This window comes from Denticeps clupeoides, chromosome 6 (genome assembly GCF_900700375.1).
Source record: "Denticeps clupeoides chromosome 6, fDenClu1.1, whole genome shotgun sequence".
In the NCBI taxonomy this organism is placed as follows: Eukaryota; Metazoa; Chordata; class Actinopteri; order Clupeiformes; family Denticipitidae; genus Denticeps; species Denticeps clupeoides.
The window spans coordinates 20,524,013-20,547,133 of record NC_041712.1 but is presented as its reverse complement, the minus strand read 5'-3'; the positions used below and the strand labels follow the sequence as shown (position 1 = coordinate 20,547,133).

The following is a 23,121-nucleotide window of genomic DNA, read 5'->3' as shown; positions in this document are numbered from 1 at the left end:
AAGTTGGCAAAACAGCAATTAACGCATTGATTTATTTTGGTCCCCATGTTGTGGATTATTCTTTACGCCGTGTCTGCCGGTGGTCCAGTATTACAGTGCGTTAGAGTGATGGGAAGCTGCACCGGGCACAGGCAATAAGTGTTGTTATGTAACCGCTCACACTCGGTGCACTTTGTGCGAGCAGAAGCAAGTATGCTTGCAACCAAGGCATTTGTGCCGCTGATCTGGTGGAACGTCCCACTTTGCTCTCTGCCCAGAGAAGACGCGCTAAACCGGGTGGAGAAGAAAGAGCAAGATGGCTTAGGGAAAGAGAAGGACCATTTTAAGGATGTCCGGACATTTGTGCATTAGAAACGAGGAGCTTTAAACCTGTGCGTTAAACAGATAATTCACAAGTGAAATATTGCATTTACTTTTGTCAGTTTTGAGGAATCAATAGGATGCAACATTCTATACTCCTATGTAGCAGCATTTGGGGACCACAAGGGTCATTTATGCTAAATTATAATGCTTATTACATTGAAAGTGCAAGTGAAGTGATTATCATTGCGATCACTGGAGCACAGCACACGGTGATACAATGAAATGCGTCCTCTGCACCCATCACCCTTGGTGAGCAGTGGGCAGCCATGAAAGACGCCCGTGGAGCAGTGTGTGGGGACGGTGCTTTGCTCAGTGGCTCCTCAGCAGCACCTTGATTCTGATTATGGGGCCACATCCCTAGCCACCAGGCCACCACTGTGCTAAATGGTGCTAATTTCTAAATTATATTGATCACTTGTGAATTCATTTGCACATTCACTGTTAGGCAGCATCATTTAGTGGCACTTTCTTGATTCTTAAATACAGACCGGCCATTGCAACTTAGAGTTAGGGTTCATCTACATGACACTCATCTCCCAGCTCTACGAGAAACACCTCATTCGTCGAGCTCGGAGCATAATGAAGGACTCACACCACCCCTTACATGCCCTGTTCTCCCTCTGCCAGACGCTGCAAGAGCTTCTCCCCCCAAACAGTCAGAGCTCTCAATGCACTCATTGTACTGCCATCACCAAAAAACTGAAAAACTCAACAACAATACACTTCCAGCCCTATGCACCTCATAACATGCTGATCATTTTGCACATGTTTGCCCATTAATGGGTGGTAGTAACCTAGTGGGTACCACACTTGCCTATGTTACCATTGTGTCCCTGTGCAAGACACTTAACCCTAAAATTGCTAATTGGACTGTCCATGTAACTACTGATTGTAAATTGCTCTAGATAAGGGCATCTGATAAATGCTGTAAATGTACATGATGTTGACCAGTTATGTCCTGTTCATTGTACAGAAAAGTTTTACTTTTCCCTTTTACAGATCTGTACAGTATTTTAAGTTAGTATAGTTTAGATTAGCATGAATATACATATATATTATTCTTTCTTTTATGATTGCACTATGGGGGGGTCTGTGTAAAACATTATTTCAATACACGGTATACTGTGTATACTGTTATACTGACAATAAACCAAATTTGAATCTTGAATCTAAAGCTGCCCTGTTCATGTCTGTTCGCCATCGGGTCATTGTTTCGTGACGTTTCCCCTGTCTTGTTCACCATGTAATAAACCCCTGTCTCGTGTCATTGTGCGTATGCGTGCTTCATTCTCACCATGTCCAGCCATCTTGACAGCTGTTGGATATACATCATTATGGTTAGGTCTAAAAATTAATCACTAAATGCACAATTGTCATTAATCACTAAAGCACAAACCTGTGACTATATAAGCCTACTAGCAGATTGTACTAGGTACAGTCGGAAACCCTATTATTGGGAGCATCTTGGTTTGGGTCCTGCAACACAGATTGCAAGAGAGACAATTGAAAGCTTTAGAAATGACAGTGGTCCAAAGTGCACTGACAGCAATGACTTAAGGAGGAGAAGATCAATATTCTGGAGCGAGTGGCCAGAGCTTGACCTCCATCTTTGGAAATAAAAAAGAAGTAACTGCAGGAACGTGCAAGTTGGAGCCTAATGCAGTACAAGTGATTCCGAGCTCTGTTTAGTCCCTAGATGCTAGTTGGATCGAAACTCTTTATTGCCTAATTAATTGCAGCCAAGGCGCTGATGTTTGATTTGGCTCTTTTCTAAACCAAGGTACTGTTTAGGGTCTTGTTGGTGTTTTTGCGCTAATTTGCATTGATTGAGAGGCATCGCCTGTCAACATGCTAATCCACAAAGCGAACCTCCTGCTCAACGAATCCCACAATACCACCATCAAGCACACTTCACCCTCTTTTGATCCAGAGGGCAGTTTTCAGCCAAGAAAAATAGATTTTTATAAAAAAAAAAAAAACAGTGCTAATGCCGTGATGTTTTACGTATGGCTGAAGGGAAATAAAGTCTTCCCTCAACAGGCAGTGGCTGAAAGCAGACGTTTCAGTTAGCTGCCATTATGCAGCTTGTGTAAATAGCCGTGAGCCACTCTGTAGTCACTGTTTAACTTTCGGACATCAGATGCAAGACCAGCATGAGTCAGGCGCATGTCAACATTTCCTGAAGCTTATTGCACAAGCTGGAACAGTGTGTGTGTGCAAAAAAATTAACGGGCTTGCAATTCCACACAAACTCTCACACACCAAGTGTCTAACAGTGGCATTACGCATCTGCACTATCGCATATTACGTGTGCTAACTCTCACAAAAACATTATTATATGACCATGCGGTGGGCCTTGTCTGTTCATTTGAATAATTTAAATACATTAAAATAAATCTAATTATCACTAATGCAAAAACTCCTTCATGTATTTATGTTATGTACGTGCTATGTACTCACACACACACACACACACACACACACACACAAACACAGGAAGCTCACGCTCTGCATGTACAAATAGTCTTGCACTTTGGAACAAATCGTCATCTGGGTCTCAGCTTTTAAGAGCGCTTTAAAGTTTTTTTTGGCCTGAGAAGATGGGGAGAATTGCTATCTTGGTCGTAGTGAGTGGTCTTCTGCTGAACACGTGGTTGGCATCTGGAGGTAAATTAAAGCTGGAGGTTTTGTGCTCTCTGGAAGACTTTTATTGGCCAGGTTTAACAGTGCATATGTGAGAATGGGCTACTTTCAGTTGGGAGGGCAGCTCAAAAAGATCTGCATTTTTGGTCGAACAAACATAGATTTTCATTGAAATTTCTTGATCGGAATTTTATTATGTTCTTTTCTCCCAGCTGCAGTTTTTCTGCCAAAGCAGTCAGCAGACATGATCCTAAAGAGGCAGAAGCGATATAACACTGGGCACCTAGAGGAGCTGATGAAAGATAATCTGGAGCGAGAGTGCATAGAGGAGCGATGCGTCCTGGAGGAAGCCAGGGAGGTGTTTGAGGACTATGAGAAAACGGTGTGTCACCCCCCTCCTTCACCGTCGTGATCCAATCAGAACATGATCTAATAAGGATTGACGCCTTTCAGATTTCATCTTCTTGATTAGGGCTGTAGGATGTGGAGCAAAAGGTGCCTTAAGCCGCTTACTTATGTTGAGGTTTGGGTTTATAGCTTATAGAGTAGAACATGGAACACAAAATAAGGCATTAAAAAGACACCTGTAGAGCCTTGTTGCATGCAGTTCCAGAACAATCACTTCCTGTCTCATTGTTTCTGTTACAGATGGAGTTTTGGGTCAGTTATGTGGGTTAGTATTGAAAATCGCTAAGATTAATGTCAAGCCAAAACATGAAAAGTCTTAGCATTTGTTTTTTTTTCCTTTAGATGGGGATCAGTGTGAATCCTTTCCCTGCCAAAATGGGGGCAGCTGTGAGGATGGCATGAATTCTTACGTCTGTTGGTGCCTTGCTGGATTCAACGGGAAGAACTGTGAGATAGGTGACCCTATTTTCCACACTGGTCTAGTGCTAAGGCTCCAAATAATCGCAAATAAGTGCACCAGTACCTCCAGTGTTTAACCTAGGGCTGCAGAACTCTCTTTAGTCTGTGACGCTAACCCCCCCACCCCCATCTCCAATTTAGAGATCGCACGCCAGTGCAATGTCAACAACGGTGGATGTATGCAGTTCTGTTTGGTGGATAAACTGGGCGGAGCAACGTGCGAATGCGCCCATGGGTATCAGTTGGCTGAAGACAAAAAATCCTGTCATCCCATAGGTGTCTTTCTATGTTTATTACCAAATTCTGAAACTAGCCCAATAACAAGTAAGCCTTCTAAGATATAGAAGCTGAGCCGACAGACTAAAGTCTGTCACTTTATGTTTACCAGGAGAATATCCCTGTGGGCGCCTTGGTAAAAGTGTAATGGCATCTCTCACCACGAGGTCTCTTATTAATGCCGAGACTGTCGACCAGAATCAACTCACCTATGACGACCACTTCAATGCCTCAGAGAAACCCAGTGGGAATGCCACCAGTGTAGGCCCCACACCTGTGGAGAATGTCACGGACGCTACAGTCACTCTCCTCACGCCAGCTGACACCAACGGCACCCTGGTGGGCGCCCTGAACAAAAACGCTTCCTGGAACTCCTACCCAACTTTACCCACCATCACCGAAAAAAAGAAGAGCGACTACCGCATTGTTGGCGGCGATGAAGCCACACCAGGAGAGATTCCATGGCAGGTCGGTGAGGGCCATGAAAATTTCTGAGTGTTTTTAGACTCACTGAACAGGCAAACTTTGCTTAAACAAACATAGCAACAATCATGTTCAACCTGATATGAGACATATAAAGTGCAAATGCTGCCAGGACTGAATCTGCATTGCATGAAGATCAGAAAATTGTAATTTTGTCCACAAAATGCATTTTATCAACAACAGATAGTCACTTAATTCAAGGACTTTATGTCCTTGAAAAAATGACATTTTGTCATTAGCGGTATATCCATCTGTTATCTAAATGACTTGATGAGGAATTTTTTCAACAAAATGAATTTTTTTCTTTCATAAAATACAGATTATGAATACAAAATGGCAGGTGCTTTTGTTAATGTGATGCACAGCATGAATGACTGCTATTGATCTATTGATTTTCTTTGCTTTTGTGTACAATGTGAAGGGGGTTATCTTTCAATGAACAAAATGCAGTGAGGTGTTACATTTGTCAGTGGCCTTCTTTAAAACCCGGTTGTTTGAAAACCAGATTCTGGATTAGAATTTTCGTGGTTTAGGATTTATACTGAACTTACCCATGGTGTTCATAAAAGCTAAGTCTTCATTATTAAGCGTAAGTGTCTGTTTGGTACCTTCGGTTTTCAATATTCAGACTCTGCTCAGGGGTGATAAATGCTAATCTGCACCGTTGTCCCCTCTGATCATGCCAGGCTGCGCTCATTAACTCTGCTACAAAACTTGTGTTCTGCGGAGGCTCCCTGTTGACCGAATACTGGGTCATTACTGCCGCACACTGCATTGCGGAGAGCACAGGGCCATTCTTCGTCCGACTCGGTGAGATGGACGGAAAAAATACACCGTGCAATTTTTATTGCCATAGATTAGTTTTGTCTCAACATCTGCCGTTCGATTGTCAGGTGAGCACAACAGCCAGCGCAGCGAGGGCACAGAGAGCGATCATCAGGTCGAGGAGTACCGCCTCCACCCTCACTACAACTCCAAGAAGAGCGTCTACAACCACGACATTGCCCTGCTGCGTCTCAGCACGCCCATCACCTTCACTGACCGCATCATACCCGTCTGCCTAGGGCCCAAAGACTTCACCGAGTACCTCATAGTGAACGCCGGCACCTCGTTAGTGAGCGGCTGGGGCCGGGAGCGCTACAACGGCATGGAGTCCCCAGTGCTGAAGAAGGTGGAGGTGCCGTACGTGGATCGGCTGGAGTGCAAGGGGAGCAGTAGCGACCGCGTGACCCGCTTCATGTTCTGCGCTGGCTACAGCTCTGTGCAGAAGGACTCGTGCCAAGGGGACAGTGGGGGGCCCCACGCCTCCCGCTTCAAGAACACCTGGTTCCTCACGGGCATCGTAAGCTGGGGGGAGGAGTGCGCCATGGAGGGGAAATATGGCATCTACACACGAGTCTCCCGATACTACAACTGGATTTCCAACATCACCGGCCTGAAGATCTCTCACAAAAAGCTGCGCTGAAGACTCTTAACTCAAACTTGGTAACTTGATAACAATGTACGATTGTGATATATCAGCAGTCAATTAGGATGGATAATATTAGGTATTGCCAAAATATTCCCTTGTGCAAAACAAATCATTAATATTATTAATCATTAATATGGGCCCCTCTGTAGGGGAATCAAGTGATTTCGTGGTCATAATTGCAATGAAAACCAGTAGAGGCCCTATCCCAGTATTCAATAATAATAATAATAATAGTAATAAATTGTTAAGTGGCTGTTACTCAGCAACATAAATGACAAAGGCAAAAGACGTTTTCTCATATTTGTGCTCATATATTTGTGAAATAACATTCTTTCAAGTTCTTATATTTACATGAGGTCACTTTCTTCTTCTGTCAGAGGATTTATAACATATGCATGTTTATAACACATTAATGCCACATATCTTTCTTCTTAAACTATGACCATCACCAATCACTGTATCCTGGGCAGGAACCTTTGCAAGGAGTGTTAACGGAAACATAAAAAACGTACATGATTTTAACGGGTGTATAGTACAAAAGCGTGAAATAAAAATGTAAGTAGACAACAAGACAGGAGCATCTCTTTTCAAACACTAGTTGACATGCACAAAATGCAGAAAGTTGATCTTTTTTTTTTATTGCCAATGCGTCCCAGAAACTGTCAGACCTGTGTAGAATTTTGGTGTTTTCTTCAAAATAAGGATGCAGAGGAATAAGGAAGGTCTCTATGGCATCTTGAGAGTTGGCACAAAATTTCAACAGCGAGTCCCAGTCCCTGATTTACAGTCAGTGCTGTTAAGAAAATAACTTTACCTCCTTGATTTTAAAGCTTATCAGTCAGTCCATTCAAATTATTCTACACTCATGTACAGAGAATATACATACAACATCCACCTGGTTAACCAGTAGCACAGTCCTGTTCAGCATCGGCATGAAATCGGCACTGGTCCACCACTGGAACTAAAGCTACTGTATGAAAACTGGGCACATTGTGGTAAAATGAGAACACGTTAGCATATTACAACAATTGTGCTTGACTGTAGTGGGGCCGTCTGAATGCCCGACTGCCCCGAAAGTGGTTCACCATCCACGTAATTTTCCGGATCGTCACGAATGGCTGTGGCTGTGAGGAATGTGTGCTGGATGAGGAGTTTTAAGTTGGATAGGAGCTCAGCTTTCTGATCTTCACTGTTCTTGCATCTGCAACCCAAGGTTTGAAAAGGTTTTGGCAGGTATTTCACAATGAAGCACAGAAGTCACATTAGAAGTAAAAAAAAAACATTTGTTCAATTCTCAATTTAAAAACTACTAGTTATTCATGAATTATAAACAAATTATAGGATACTTATCTATTAGCTAGTTTCATAGCTAATAAATAAGACTTTTTGCGTTTAATGAAGTTGACAAGAATTTCATGGTTGAAAATAATAAAACACTAATTCATCCAAAGCAATATAATTCTGGTCCAATAGCATAATCGTTGCCATTGGTACAGCAGTTCATTGAAAACCTTTATTGCATTTGCCACCATGTTTTTGAGGCGACACTTTCACAGGACAAAACACAAGACCACACAGACACACACACCATTACAAATACATGAACGACCCACATTATAATATAAATGAATACAATAATAATGTTAACATTTATATCAAGAAAATGGTCAAGACTATTGTAGTCCTTTACACTGAATAATACCAGTGATGTAAACTCACCATTAACTCATCTCCCTGTCGAGTGAAGTAGCCACGCCCAATATCCCCCAGGATCCTGATCAGAGTATCTGAAGGAACTCGCCCCTTTTCACCACTGCTGCTGTTCCTTACAAACCTTGAAGAAAACATTTCATTCAACATGTCACAGCCAATATGCCATACGCTGTAAAGGCAGGTTTACCAGTGCCCGTCTTTGTCTTCGTGCAGCAGTTGAACTACATCTCCGGACTTGATGATGATGTCACTGGTCCCGTGTAAATGGCTGTCCAACAATGCCCTGTATCTCCCAGGAACCTGTGTGGGGAGAAAGGGGTCCATGAATCATTAGCTAGGGCCACTGCAGGAGATCGGAGCTTAGATTGGTTACAGGGGTTATGGTCGTATTGTGGTGAATAATTGATGGTTCCCATATGCACAGCGGTTTACAGGCTGAAATTTCAGCACTCTTTTCTTTTATATGGGACGAATAAGGGGTAAATTCAGCCAGCCTGCTACTGACAGAAGGATACAGTAAGTGTGCAACAAGCCAACGGTTTTGGGGCTTATGGAACTTCATTATGGAACTTCAAGTGTGTCGGCAACAGGGCGAGGTTTCAGCCGCAATCAAAACGCAGGCTCACCAGCAGAGTGGCTTCCTCATCCTCATCTGACTCTGACAGGTTGGAGGTGTCAGTACCAGTCCAGTCCTCACAGATGTCTACAGAGTTGGAGGTGCCTGGCCAACCTGCAATCACACAGAACAGTAGAACGGAGGAAAAAAAAAAAGAATCCAAGGCATCTCACTGGTTGGCTTTAATTTCATGGAAAAGAAATAACAAACAGAACTGAGTGAGAGAGAAAAAAGTTCGAATTAATTCCTCTGATTCTACCAATCTAGTCCTTGACTAGCTGACTTGCTGCCACCCTTTGGCACTTTTGTCGGACTCACTGCGGCGGTTGTGCTGCGGTCGCGGCGCAAAGATGACCGGGTCGGTTAGGACCGGGCTGGTGCGGCCCGACTCGGCCTCCTCAGAGCTAAGCGACGCCCCCTGCAGCTTGCTGTGAGGAAGGACATCAAAACAAGCTGAGCAGGCCGTGGTCAGGGTGGGGCTCCAGGGCATGCACACGGACACACGCGCCAGACTGGCGCGGGGTAGACAAGGGGGGGGGGGTCACAAAGAAGCAGGACAAAAACACATCAAATGTCAAGTCTCGGTCCAGCATGAGCCACATATTCACCACTACACTTTTAAAATAAAACCCTAATGATACACAGTACAAACAAAATTAGTTCATGCTGGGGCAGTTGGATAATGTTTTACTAGTTGGCAAACTTAATCTTGAAGACCCATAATATCTCCCATAAAGGCTCACCTGCATTTCAATTGGGTTGCAAAAAGCATGTTGCATTATATCTTTCATTCCAATAATTAATGATAGCATATAGTTATCACAAATCTTGCTTACTTTAAGTCACCTATCATGCATGATTTTGTTTGTTGGGTGATGACTGGAGAACCTGGAAGAAACCTGTGCCATTGTGGGGAGAGCCCGCAAATGGCACACAAAAAACAAAGCCATGACCTGGATTTGAACCCACAACCTTGGGGGTGTGAGGCCACAATGCTGCCTGCTGTGCCCCATTTTTTGATCTGATATCACGAAAATCGACTAGATTTGTAAACCCATAACTGTCACAGACTGATGAAAGGGAACATTTTGTACCCAGTGAATTACAGCACTTGCCAGGAGAAACGTAATACCAAATGCCCCATATTGAGCATGCCACACTTAAGGCCATGTGTAGGACAGAGCAGCAAGGGGAATCATTTAATAATATGTCGTACTATTTTACACAAGCTTAATGTTAGTTTCACAGACAAGTATGAAGTCCTACACGTGGCCATGACAAAAGCATTTCTGATCATGCTGATGTGTCAGGAGCGCAGGTCACCTGTCCACAAAGGGAGAGGACAACTGGTGTTCTGAAGCCACACATGCGTGGCTGCTGTCATCTGAGATCGGGACACACAGAGGAACACTGACATTACGATAGAGAATCCGTAAAGTAAAAAATAACTACAAGATAGAAGAGGAGGCGAGGCCACAAACATATAACAAGAAAGCGTGCAAACTGAATGAAAATGTGGAACAAGAAATGTAACAAAATTATGCAGAACATACAACACTGAACACACCCAAGATGAAGCTTGACAGACAATGAGACTCTAAGTAGGAACCTTGAACGACCCTCTGTTGGTTAGTGAGGATCTTTCTGATCTCTGTTAGCCATGCCATCTTCACTTCCACTGAAGGTGCCTGAGGAAACATGGCATAGACAGGGGCATCTATGTGGGAGTGTGGGTGCCTTTGCACTTCTTAATAGAGTATGCCATCCGTTCCAAACACATGGTTTAAAAAAAAAAAAAAAGGATTAATAGCACGTTGTTACTATATCTGTTGTGTAGTGCTGATTCCTGTTGTGTTAAAAGGATTATATTTTTATATGATTATTAGAAGAAGAACATTTCAACATTTCAGTTCAAAATGAAAACAATCTGTTTACCAGGTCTTTTACCTGAATTAAATAGACCTCTTCTCTGCCACTGTACCAGATCTCAAATTTCTTCACATCGGCTTTAACATTCTCTGTGATGCCCACAGCACTCATCTGCAACAGGTAACAGGCGATGGCTTAATAAGTTATCTGACCAAGAAAGGCTTAGGTTTTAATGCTGTTCTTTTAAAAATATTAATAAAAAAAGGTGCTCCTACACACCCGTAGGCAGTGTTTGAAGCTGTAGGAGGCAGTCCGATCATGTCCCTCTCCGTTTTCCTCTCGCTTCTTGCAGAACAGGAGGGCACGTTCATGCAGGAATAGATGTCTCTGCATGGGCTTAAAGCGAGCCAGGTCCTTCATTCGCGTGGCTCCCTTCTTATGGCTGATCCACACGTTGAAGGAGCCTTGCATCAGCACACGGCCCAGGTCACTTAGCTCCCCCTGGTGGTGAAAGAAAAGCCACTTGGAAGTGAAAATCAGTTATTAAAGATGCAAAGTGCAAAATGTCACACCAGCTGTGTACAGTAAACTGTAAGTCGGTGCTTATTATTTGCAATAATTTATTTAACCCTAATTTTTTGGCCATGGCAACTGGAATTCAGATCTGCAAATGAACACATACAAAATGAATACAGTTCACTGCAAGTCCAAAAAATCCAAAGTAAGTGTTGACAACACCAGCTAATCTAACCACAGTACTACACAGTACACAGAACTGGCATGCAGCAGAACAGCATAGAATACATTAAAAAAAAAAGTTTCAAATAGCCAGTTCACCCATAAAGCCCAAAATAGCATTCTGGTATCTCCTATACCTGTCTGCTTATGTCTTTACCTCGTAGCCTGTGATGGCGATTTGGTGCATAGAATCATTGACAAACTTCAGCAAGTCCAGCATGGCATTCAGAGCTCCCTGCAGCTCACTGGTACAGTCAGAGTCTCCGCTGTGCTTCAAAAGCTCCTGAACCCAGATGGAGAGAGCTTAGTTAGAGCACTAATGCATCAACCAGTCACCCATTGGTCAGTGAAATTAAATATGAACCTGTCTGAGACCAAGTCTGAGACCACTCTTACACTTAACCCAATGTTGTCCTAGGGGGGCTGTTATTATATCACCACAATTGGATAACCACGCCAACACAAGGCCTGTGTTGTATTTTACTGTCACCTGCACTTTTCAGTTCATAACACTAGTGCATCTCTATTTATTGTGAATATTAATCAAATATTATCTGTTATTAAGTGTGTCAATAAACTACCTTCAACAGAAGCTGGTATTTGGTCAGCCGCTGCACAGGCTTCAAAAGATATGAGTCCAGGCCCAGTTTATGTTCCAGCTTTTTCTGGCACTCCTGCAGCAAAATAGTAATAAAACAACCAGTAATACAACAGCGGTCACACGGGAACGAAACTCCTGCAATCTCTTTCCAGTGAGAGGCACCCGAGGGCTGGGTATAATACCTGGAAGAAGGGCGAGTCTGAGCACTGTCTCCACAGCGCCTCAGAGCGTGGTTTGTTCTGGCAGTAACACTCATACACCTTGAAACTTTCTTTCTGGAAAATCATACATTTGTCAGGTATCTTGAAAAGCCTTAAAATATTGAACTGAAAAGCTAAGACCTTATTGATTTTTGTTAGTCAGCAATAGTATATTTCTGAACGTATGCTCAAAAAGTGAAAGCTCACCCTTTCTAGGAAGCATGCTCCCACCCTGTTGGGGGTCTCCAAACAACTCTCCAGGTCCTGTAGGAAGATCCTTAGAACAGACAGCACATACGATCATTACTAAAAACCCACATGATATGAAATCTGACGTACATGGTTGGGACTGCATTGCCTGCCTGCTGTGAAACCCGTAAATCTCAGCCATGTTTCCAAACAGGTCGTCCTTCTTACTGCGCAGAACATCAGGCAGCAGGCCGGACAGAGCAGGGTTATCCATCTCCGCCCTGTAGCCCTGACGGCAGCATCACAGACAGGTCCTTCAATACCTGCAGCTTTGGCACACGTGTCATATGGAGTGTGTGTGTGTGTGTGTGTGTGTTTATCTCACCAGCAGCACTGACAGCAGTTCCTCCACGTAGATTCTCTCTGTATCGATCAGCTCCTTAGTCACGTGTCTTCAGAGGCAAAAAAAAGGGGCAAAATGATGAAATAGGGAACTTCTGGTTACTCCAAAATTCGTACTAGCTCAAAAAAAAAGAAGCACAAAAAATTATATATCATATCCTATCAATATAACAGAGCTAAGGTCTGTTACCAGGAACAACAATTGATGATAACAATTGTTATTGATGGTTAGTTCTTGCCTCAACCAGGTTACAGTGTTTCCTAATTATAATAAACACCATGTTAGATTTGTAATTAGACCGGGTGGCTAAAAACAAGATGACGTTGGTTTGTTATAGTAAAAGACTGTGGGGAGTTTTAAAAGTTTCCCGGGTGCTGGGGAAGGGCGGAGCTAAGAGCGTGCCGAGGTCGCGTTGATGCGAGGGGGTTATAGTAAAGATGTGAAATGATTTTTAAATGAATGATTGCGTAATTCAAATGTCTGAAAGTGTTTATTAGTTTATTGGTTTCATCATTATTTGATGGATGCACAATATAATTTATTATGAACTGTTTAAATGTTGGTGTAAAGATTATTCATTTATTGTCTTTCTCACAAATGGTCCAGGACCATAAAGGCTTGCTCAAGTTGTTAGATGAGGATAAAGAGGAGATGAGATGAAGATTGAGATAAGAGAATTGAGATGAGAAGAAAGGAGAGTTTTATTGGCAATTTTTAGAGGTTGACGTATGTTTTATTATGGGTGGTAGTAGCCTAGTGGGTAACACGCTAGCCTATGAACCAGAAGACCCAGAAGACCCAGGTTCAAATCCCACTTACTACCATTGTGTCCCTGAGCAAGACACTTAACCCTAAGTTGCTCCAGGGGGGGGACTGTCCCTGTAACTACTGATTGTAAGTCACTCTGGATAAGGGCGTCTGATAAATGCTGTAAATGTAAATGTATTATGTTGACTTTATTTATTTATTATGTTTTAAAACTGTATTTATTGAAGATTTTTAAAAAATATATTTTAATAAACAAAGTATAAACAGAATAAACTTCAATCCCTTTGTCTCTCCACCCCTGCCACCATCACCGCTCAGTTGCCCTGCACAATGGGGTCTTCATGGCCTCCCTTACAATCAAGAACAGAGAAGAGTAGAGATCATTCATACCTTTTCTTCTGGTCATGGTTCTCATCCCCCTCTGGACCATAGGATATGGAGTTCCGGTTCTCCTCATAGTCATGCATGACTTCAATCTACAGAAAAATATATGTAGGAATTCAGTCCTTAATAAATACAGGACAGTATACTGTAAAATTATAAATGTAATACGCTATTCATACATACATATTTTTTTGCACTTGAGCCTTTCCTTGACCCCCTTTTGCCAGGTAAGGCCAGGTCAAAGGTGAATTTTAAGGTGGAGTTAAAATCTACGCCTATTGAGAAACAAGGAGCGGTATTAAATTATCGCCTGCTTTATACGAGTTAAAGTTGTCTGTGAAGCATTGTTGAAAGAAATGCTGTTAATTCACCCATACTGTGTTTGGGCGAGAACATTGGCGATCTGCAGCGAGGGGGATTCTCCGGCCGGGGGGCCACCAGCTGGATGGGCCTGACCTGCACGTCCGCCAGCTTCCTCAGACAGGCCTGCCGGCTCTGGATCATTCCACGTACTGCCATCAGTTTGTCGGCAGCAGCGCCTATCTGGGCCTGGGAGCAAAGGAGTGTCATAACTTGACGTTGTCTGTCTGTAGGTTTGTGTGTGTGTTTGTACCTGCAGCTGAGGAGTGAGAATAGCTTGGAACTCGAGGATGAGGACATCGGCGCTGGATCTAATGACTGATGGTGCCCCCTCCTCGAGTTTCTCGATGTCACGCAGCGCTGCCTGGGCGCCCTCTTTGGACTGGAATTTATCGACCAGCTGACCCGCTAAGAGATAGGCACCCTGATCACACCAGTGCAGAGCCTGAACAAACAAACAAGATAAGCAATTCATGAATATGTGATGTTTGGTATATTTATGATACGATACTAAACCCAAAAATCTATGATTTATGACCAATAGAGTTATAACTGCTAAATTATATACATATTCAGATGTAATGCCACCAAAACTGCTTCACACTAATGAATATTGGTGAGTGAGTATGCATGCCATCTTAGCTCTTCAAATGATTAATTGTCACAAAGCGAATTCGGTGACGCACTTGCAGACATGCTTGGAGTAAGGGGACAAGTCCTCGAGCTGTGGAGGAGGACCGGAGGCATTTGGTCAGTGAGGGGGAGACTGGCGGTGAGTGAGGACGGGAAGGAAGCAGTGGTCGGGGAGAGAGCTCTGGATCCGTGGACAAAAACACCGGGACAGAGGAGAACAGGAAGACGGCTGGTTTAAGGACGGTTCGGGAACGTGAGCTGGACAGGAGGACGTCTTGGGCGGGATGAAGGTTTAATGGATTTATGTCTTAACAAAAGGGGCAGGCAGGCTCAAGGTCAGGGACAGGCAAAAGTCGTGGTAAGGAGGTTCAATCCATAAATCGATCGTCGTCTCAAGAGGGGCCGGCAAAGGTCATGGTCAATGAGTTGAGTTATTCGGGCGTGGCAAAGAAGGCTAGCGTCTCTGGGGAATAAAACTTTTATACTCGGCGCTGCCCACTGTCTCCCCGGCAGGTCTGGCGCCCTCTGGTGGGCTGGAGGTGTGTTGGCCGTGACATTAATTCATTTACATGAGGGAATTAACAGTCAAAGATTATTTACCATGAGGCCAAGTGAAATGGAATCCCCGTGGAATCCCTGTGGAAGTATTCTCACGTATCCAAAACAATATCTGTGTGTATTTATTTTAAATGTGTGTGCACCAAAACAGCAATATTATGCGCATGAGAGATACTAATGGCAATGTGTGTGTGTGTGTGTGTGTGTGTGTGTGTGTGTACCTCTTCCAGGTGAAGCAGCAGGTCGCGCACACGTGTGAGACTGGCACGCTTGACTCGGATGGACGTGGTGAGCGTGTCACAGTGGTGGCGAAGCTCGTTGCAGCGCTGCACGATAAGCGCCAGAGCATAGTGGTGACTGGCGGCCAGCTGGTGCCCGTGCAAAATGATAATCTGTGCCCGGCCCATCTCCTCCTGTGGAAAAAAGGGGGACAAAACCCGTCTGTCTCTGGTTCACTGGAACACTGCCTGTCACAGCTAATATTTAGCATTGATGTAAATAATGTAAATAAAGAGTTAACAGCAGGTTTGATTTACACTAGGTCAGTGCTAAAATATTAGGTGTGACAGATCGCTTCTATTATTTTACGTTTAGCCCGTGTTCACTTTGTACAGTGCAGTAGTGTGGCTTCTAGAGTGGAACGACTCGGTTAACTGTGACAAGGTTAATGCGCAACCTGTGGATTTCTACCATAATTGAATACATGCTGCCTTGCACGTTCACCTCGGCTGTCGCATCAAGGGCCTCCAGGTCTTTGAGCAACTGTTCTGTCTGGGCCACACTTCCTCCCACTGCAGGGATGGCCTTCTCCTGCACACTGAGCTGCTCCAGGACCTGCTCCATCTTCTCGACACGAAAGGCAGAGCAAACGGCGTCAATGTCAAACATTTTGTGAAATTTTGACTAGGAAACGGTAAGGGAGGCTAACTGCCGTGCTGTATGGAACTCAAACAACTTTTGTATTTTTGCCGTGTTCTTATTTCATATGCATTATACATATATGATCTTCCGATATTCAGATGGTCCAGGTTCCATGTACAGCGGGGGAAATAATTATTTGATGCCCTGCTGGATTGGGGGTTAATAATTATAAGTATTTTGTCCATTTTGCATAGCATGATTTAGTATTAGCGGCAAAACCTTTATTGGTAATAACAGAAGTCAGATGTTTCAGATGTGTTTTAGTTTGTTGTTTTTTTTGTCCCACTCCTCTTTTCAGATCCCCTCCAAGCCATTCCCAATGCCCTGGCTGAAAGAAGGAGGTTCTCGCACAAGACTTCACAGTATATGGTGGTGCAGTTGTACTGTCCCCTGGGCAGAAAAACAAACCCAAAAATAATGTTTCCACCTCCATGTTTGAAAGTTTGGACGTTGTCATAGTCATAGGCATGTCTTCCAAACATGGCGAGTTGAGTTGATGCCAAAGGTTTTGCTCTTGTCTGCTTTACATCTACAGCATTTGGCAGACACTCTTTTCCAGAGCGAATTACATGTTGACGTTCGCACTTTAGGTTGAGTTGGGGAAGGGACGGGATGAGAGGGAAGAGTTGAGTTGACAAATGCCTATCAATGACTGAGCAGCTAGAAGTGGCCATCTTGCCAATTTATAGGAGTCACGTTGTTATTGTTCTGTTCAAATAAACCTACCATTGGAATTATACACTGATCATTTCTTTGTTAGTGAGCAAACTTACTAAATTAGCATGGGATCCAATAATTATTACCCCCACTGAATGTCTGAGAAAAATGGCCACTCATACAGGATTTATTGCCTGTAGATTTACTGGTTTATGGATGAGCATGCTTGATCTTTTTTTTGTAAGGTAAATTTAGTTTTGGTACTGTCAATCACTCGCTAAAGCAAAAGTTAAATCTAGGTGGATACATTTTTTTAAATGCTAGTTAATCATTTTGTCTTTTATGATCACTATGCCACTCCACATAAATACAACATAAAACCTGGAAATGAAACACTTATAACATCTGCATATTAAGAAATGATCAAAACAATGACACAATGACATAATTAACTCTTTGTGGGTCCAAAACAGATCATGAATATCTATTTATGTAAAATATGTATTCTGTGATTGTCCTATATACAGTATATGCATATATATTAAGACAGAATCTTTTTCCTCCCCCGACGTACCTCATGGAAGTTCTGCTCGTATCTCAGCAGTTGTAGGTACTGCTGCAGTTTAAGGTGATGCTTTTCAAAAAATCCATCGAAAGCCATCTCCATATCCCGAAGTTGGGTTAAAAGTCTGAAAGGTGGCACAAAGATCACACAATTAACACTGTCTATGTTATAGTCTGATGATGAATTTGATAGTAGAAAATTGTCTCCCCTGGTGTAGGCGCCTGCTCCTAAAAACCAGTCAGTTGATATAGTCATGATGTAAACAAAACACAAACACCAAATTCTATAGAACTATTCTCGCAACCTGCACATACATTTTCAAGCTGATACTTTACTTTACTTTACTTTGCAGACACTTTAATCCAAATTGACTTACAGGAGGAAGACACCAGCGATTCTCGATCGATTTCTATAGATTTTGAGTTTACAAAACTAAGAGCACTGATAAGGCCTAACTTGTCAGAAAAAGAACAAGCTTAAGTTGTTAAGTGCTAGACGAGGATTTTTTTTTAATTTTGTGCAATGTGTGTGCATGTGCGTGTGTAAGTGTTAGATTCGTCTGAAATACTTTTTGAATAAGTGGGTTTTCAACTGCTTCTTAAAGGTGATATGTGCAGCAACTGCATACAGAGAAATGAAGGTCCTCCAGGTAAAAAAAATGTTCCTTTCAGTTGATTGTACCTTGAGGTACAGGACAGGTCCTTTGTGATACCATGTTGTACCTTTACAGGTAAATGATTTGGAAAAGTACATAGTTGTACCCATGAACGTGCACCACATGGAATTGATCCAAATTAACCCCAATGTACCAACAAAAATGCTTGTAAATTGTGACATTTCAGCTGCACAATCGTGATAGAATGGATAGTGGATCTGACCAATGTTTCCAAAAGAGGCTGATGTTCATGTTTGTAATTTTTCCACAGCAGCATAACACAACAAAGGACAAAAAGAAATGTATATGAAAATACATCAATGACAGAAAAAAAATCACAGACAGACAGACAGACATAGCAGCGTATACAGCGTTCTGTGCCTGTGAGTTGAGGGTTGCCGGTTCGAACCCAGCCTCCCCACGTCTGTGGCTCCTTACGCAAGGCCTTTAACCCCCAGCTCCCTGGGCAACACAACAAGTGTGCTGCCCTTTGCAGACCACTACATCATACTTATATGTAAATATAATTTTAAATTACAGTCATGACAGGTATACAATTGGTACCTGCGAGGATAGGTACATTATTGTTTTTAAGAAGGGTACTGCCCTGGCGATAAGTGGACAAGTGGCACAGTGGTACTTCCATTTCTCTGTTTGTGGGGAGGAGCCCATGAATGAATCTTGTCCTACAAAACAAGCACTTCTCTACAACTCCCACAGCTTGCAAGCAATAGCGGGCATTTAAAAAAGTTTACAACATTTACTCTACTTTTTTGCAATGAAAAAAATCATAGAGGGTCCAGGGAATTTGCTCAAAAAATTTGCTTGTCAAAATGGGTGACAGCTCTCTAGGCCAATTGTACAAACTTTTAGTCTGAAACTGACATATGACATGGCAAATGACAAAATGAACAAATGAAACGATGGTTAGAGACCAGGGAGTGCCTGAATAGTTTATGTAGTTTATTTATGTTTTATGAAATTATCAAGGTGATAAGTGCACATTACGATGTTTACATTGTTTGTGGAGCGCATCTAAAAATCCGCTCATAACGTCAGTGGATATTATCTTATTTATTGGTTAGTGCACATAAAGTGTGATTGAATGTTTTGCACTGTTTTACTGCTGCTAATGTGCTGGTCTTGGTCTTACAGAAAAAGAGTTTTCTATTTTATTCTCTTTTTTTTACACTGTTTGGAAAATAAACCTATTGTCTTCATTATTTCCCACATCATTTAAATAACCTCATGCTAAATGTAAAATCTGGTAGCTAAATAAGAGTCATTTTATAATAATACAATTTATAATCTGATCAGAAGTCGACTATCAAAATAGTCATTAGTTGCATCCCAACCTGCCAGACCTTGATGATCATGTGTACCTCTGCACTGTGTCCCTGTCCTGCCGGCCATCTCTGTCCTCAGCTGTGGCCCCCTCTGGAGCCTTGGAAGCCTCCAGGCTGGTGAGCAGGTTTCGTCCTTCCTTCATCACTGAGCGGATGTCATCCTACCAAAATGTTTATATGAGGAAACTAATTCCACATAAACCTAACTTGAAATAGATTCAAGCTTAAAACTACAGGCAGTCTAACCTTCATCTGCCGGTACTTGTCAGTGTGGGACCTGAGGAGGTACTCGATGCCACTGGCCTCGTCTGGCAGCTCTGTCTCTGACAGCTCGGTGCCAAAAGTCTGAAGCAGCTGAGCTATTTCCTTCACTGTCACAGCAAAACTCTCAATGGCCTGCAGGAGGAGAAAGTGACAGAACGTCATAAAATTGTCCCCAGTTTGAAACTAATCCAATAACATCACACTGTGCTTAAAACAGACTTCAAATATCAACCCATTTGCTTGTTTGGTAGTAATTGTAGACTTAAAATATCTTATGGTTTATATATATTGCCTAATTTGTAGCTTTATTAAGTGTAAGAAATGTAGTACAACCCAAATTCTGAAAAAGCTTGGATGTTGGGATTATTTTGAGACCTGTGGCATGAATGAAATGAGCAAATTTTGTATGTAAAATTGTAAAGTTTCTCAGTCTAAACATATGTTATATATCTATGTTCTGTTGTGAATAAAATTTTCACTTGAGGGCTTTGAAATCCTTTTAGTTTTCCATGACTTCAAATTTAACGAATGTCCCATTTCGGGTCATAAAACAGTTTCTCGCAGTGTGCGACAACTAAATCCCGACGAAATGACATACGTACTGTTCGCAAGACAATCCAGTCGCTGCTGCAGCATTCCAGGGTTCCACCGTACTCGGAGCTCAGCTGGTTCTCATCGATGTAGCGGAGAAGGTCTGTCACAGAGCTCAACATGATGACCTGCAAGTAGTGAATGAATAAATCAGGATATCGTTGATATATAGTGCTGCAATAGTAGAAAACTTTTCAACGAACAAACCTAAACAGAAATAGATTTGCAAAAAACACAGTTTACAGCTGTGTATTATTTAGTTAATACTTATTATTATCTTTTAATGCAAAAGCTGCTATTTGAAATATGACCATCCCATCCAATTCCAGTGAAAGAGGAGAGGGGTACCTGAGGTGTTTACAGAAGTGTTACTTACTGGCATCTTTAGTGCAAAGTCCTCCTGGCTGAAGCGAAAGCCGATATCAGTGGTGGTGCCCCCAGGGGAGCGTTGCTGGAGGAGACTGGTTGGTCGCAGCACCAGGACCAGGTGTAGATTCCTGTGGAAGGACGTCTGAGAGAAAAAGAGAGAGCGAGGGATCACCTTCTGAAACAGTTCCGGTCACTTTGCTCTCTTTAAATGATTTAAATTGAATACTTGATAAAATTGCTGATGCATTTCTTTGCATGCATGTGTATTACTGCATTATTACAACTTTAAAGGTATCTTGAAGTTGAACATTATTGTCATGTCAGCTACATACACATGTTAGACAGTAAATAGTGATATGAAATAACGTTTCTCAGAAACCTGGTGCTACATGTAACATTTAAACAATTAAAGTCACACACTGGGCTACATAAAGTGCAAACAGGGGACGCAGACAGTGCAAGAATAACATTTAACAAAAATATAAAAACATGTAGACTGAGGTCCCACTGAGCAAAGCACCGTCCCCACACACTGCTCCCCGGGCGCCTGTAATGGCTTCCCACTGCTCACCAAGGGTGATGGTTAAAAGCAGAGGACACATTTTGTTGTATTGCTGTGCTGCAATGTTACTTTCATGACTTTCACTTTTAGGGTGGTAGTAGCCTAGTGGGTAACACACTCGCCTATGAAACAGAAGACCCAGGTTCAAACCCCACTTACTAGCATTGTGTCCCTGAGCAAGACAGGGGGACTGTCCCTGTAACTACTGATTGTAAGTCGCTCTGGATAAGAGCGTCTGATAAATGCTGTAAATGTAAATGAAAACTTACAACTGCAAGGGAATATCTGCATAAATGTACCAAGGTCCATTATCAGAAAGAAATGTTGCTGTGATAACTAATGCAAGCCTGTGGTTTGAGTGATTATTAGGAAGCCATTTTGCAATTATCTTAGTCGAGCTAAGATCAGTTAGACTGGTTAGACAAGCAACAAGGCTGACATAGTGATCATTTCTATTCAAAATCATTTCCCAAGGAAAACAAGGGTGTTTTCTAAATGACATCTGAACAGTAGATATTGTCTGAATGTATAAGTAAGTAGCAATTGCTGTTCAAACTACGTAAAATATAGCATAAAAACATATATCACACAAATATTCCCCCACACCCATCCTCATGCATGCATGGTATGGTATGATGTACACTACATTAAGTTAAAGTGATGAAAGTAAAAGTGAAGTGATTGTCACACAGCAGCACAGCACACAGTGCACACAGTGAAAATTGTCCTCTGCATTTAACCATCACCCTGAGCAGTGGGCAGCCATGACAGGCGACCGGGGAGCAGTGTGTGGGGACGGTGCTTTGCTCAGTGGCACCTGTGTGTGAACATTTGACGTGCATATTGAGGCCCGATACGTGCACTTTGTAGACTAGAGATCAGTAATGGACCACGACCGGGTGCCTGATCACTATAAAATCCCCCTGACGCCGCAGTTCTGAGCCGCTTCACTTCTCCGGCCGCCCTGCTTGTCTGTCTCGGCGTGGACAAGCGATCGATGAAACACGCTTCCCGTCTCCGGCAGCCGGTCTGACTGTCTGAAACTTTCTGTCTGTCGTGGAATGAGACGGTTCCTGCCGCGTAGCCAGGTACGGCTGTCAGTGGACGTGCGTGTCGCCGTGGACGTGCGTGTTGCGTCCCCTGAATGTCACGCAAGCCACCCACCCTCTGCGCCATCCGCCCGGCCCACGTCCCGCAGGGCGCACCGCACCGCAAAAAAAAAAAAAAAAGTACACTCTCACGCCCAAAAATTGGCGTTTGCACGAACGCGAACTTTGCCCGGCGCCGCGTTATTTTATTGCCCGGTGCGGCGGGGCGCATGCGCGGTGGAACCGGCGGTGCGGCGCGAACCGCGTCCGCTGCAGGCAAGAAAAAAAAAAAAAAAAACGTAAAACGCAGCTGGGTTCGCCGAAGCATCGGAATCCGGCCGCTTACCATCGTCCTCCGGAACCGGGGCAGCCCCCGGGGCAGATTGGCCTCCGCCATTTTCCCGAGACCCCCTCTTTTCACAACTTCCCTCCCTCCGTCAGTCGCGCGGTGGGACTGCAAGCGTCAGCACTGCAGCAGCCTACCCGCATCCCAGCATCCCGCCAGCATCCAACCAACCACGCACATCCCGGGACGACATGGAGGATTTATGGATATGATTTCCGATATGATCCAGCGACGTGGTGCAAGGCCCCATTAAAAAAGTCATTAATTAACCAATTAATAAAAAAAACAATTAGCGGATGTTGCAAAAGAATTGCAAAACATTATACGAATTTTTAGACTACTCATTACCTTTCCTTTTGTCCACAGGCTATTGTCAATATTTGTTAAAGCCACCTTGATGAGTTTTCTTTGCCCCAAATGTTCCTCCCTTCTTATTTTTTTTACCCTTATTCATGAATATATTTGTATTTATTATACTTGTACTGATATTATTTATTCCGCCCCTCCTATGATCCTGTTGCGATCTGTCTGTTGTGCTGTATGTTGCACCCTGGTCCAGGAGGACTAACGTCTAACTGTGTACTCAGTGTATATGGCTTAGGATGGAAAAGTGAACAGTTAT

At 43.0% G+C, this 23,121-nt stretch overlaps 2 protein-coding genes across 10 annotated transcripts; one reads left to right on the top strand and one right to left on the bottom strand.

The window, feature by feature from the left end:
* Window positions 1-2,864: 2,864 nt before the first annotated feature.
* Window positions 2,865-6,391, top strand: f9b (coagulation factor IXb). Its single transcript, XM_028982846.1, has 8 exons — window positions 2,865-3,030; window positions 3,219-3,388; window positions 3,655-3,679; window positions 3,757-3,870; window positions 4,015-4,149; window positions 4,262-4,617; window positions 5,319-5,442; window positions 5,526-6,391. Exons 1-8 carry the CDS (start codon window positions 2,964-2,966, stop codon window positions 6,095-6,097), a joined length of 1,563 nt encoding a protein of 520 aa, XP_028838679.1. The 5' UTR covers window positions 2,865-2,963; the 3' UTR covers window positions 6,098-6,391.
* Window positions 6,376-22,634, bottom strand: mcf2b (MCF.2 cell line derived transforming sequence b). Of its 9 annotated transcripts, none has more exons than XM_028982839.1 (27): window positions 22,500-22,634; window positions 20,511-20,645; window positions 20,146-20,262; window positions 19,526-19,675; window positions 19,316-19,440; window positions 17,288-17,402; window positions 15,859-15,978; window positions 15,357-15,548; window positions 14,198-14,389; window positions 13,956-14,133; window positions 13,768-13,859; window positions 13,591-13,676; window positions 12,415-12,481; window positions 12,203-12,318; window positions 12,048-12,117; window positions 11,823-11,915; window positions 11,621-11,713; window positions 11,197-11,322; window positions 10,581-10,802; window positions 10,380-10,472; window positions 10,000-10,120; window positions 9,756-9,816; window positions 8,751-8,944; window positions 8,443-8,546; window positions 8,004-8,116; window positions 7,823-7,937; window positions 6,376-7,304 (listed from the first exon to the last, which is right to left on the bottom strand). In XM_028982839.1, the coding sequence occupies exons 1-27, from the start codon at window positions 22,548-22,550 to the stop codon at window positions 7,290-7,292; spliced, it is 3,156 nt and encodes a 1,051-aa protein (XP_028838672.1). In that variant the 5' UTR covers window positions 22,551-22,634; the 3' UTR covers window positions 6,376-7,289. The 9 variants fall into 9 exon arrangements, 7 of the variants coding, with proteins under 7 accessions (XP_028838672.1, XP_028838675.1, XP_028838674.1 ...); XM_028982842.1 differs by having other exon boundaries at window positions 8,751-8,860; XM_028982841.1 differs by having other exon boundaries at window positions 10,042-10,120.
* Between the last annotated feature and the right edge of the window lie 487 nt (window positions 22,635-23,121).

What these genes read in the sequence shown, in the direction of transcription:
- mcf2b (XM_028982839.1), bottom strand. Translation starts at nt 22,550, where the DNA reads ATGGCGGAGGCCAATCTGCCCCGGGGGCTGCCCCGGTTCCGGAGGACG. An exon ending in TTCTCACTCCTCAGCTGCAG is followed by an intron (nt 14,134 to 14,197) that starts GTACAAACACAC and finishes CTTTGCTCCCAG; the next exon opens with GCCCAGATAGGCGCTGCTGC. An exon ending in CAGACTCGCCCTTCTTCCAG is followed by an intron (nt 11,714 to 11,822) that starts GTATTATACCCA and finishes ATTTTGCTGCAG; the next exon opens with GAGTGCCAGAAAAAGCTGGA.
- f9b (XM_028982846.1), top strand. Translation starts at nt 2,964, where the DNA reads ATGGGGAGAATTGCTATCTTGGTCGTAGTGAGTGGTCTTCTGCTGAAC. An exon ending in TTGAGGACTATGAGAAAACG is followed by an intron (nt 3,389 to 3,654) that starts GTGTGTCACCCC and finishes TTTCTGTTACAG; the next exon opens with ATGGAGTTTTGGGTCAGTTA. An exon ending in AAAATCCTGTCATCCCATAG is followed by an intron (nt 4,150 to 4,261) that starts GTGTCTTTCTAT and finishes TATGTTTACCAG; the next exon opens with GAGAATATCCCTGTGGGCGC.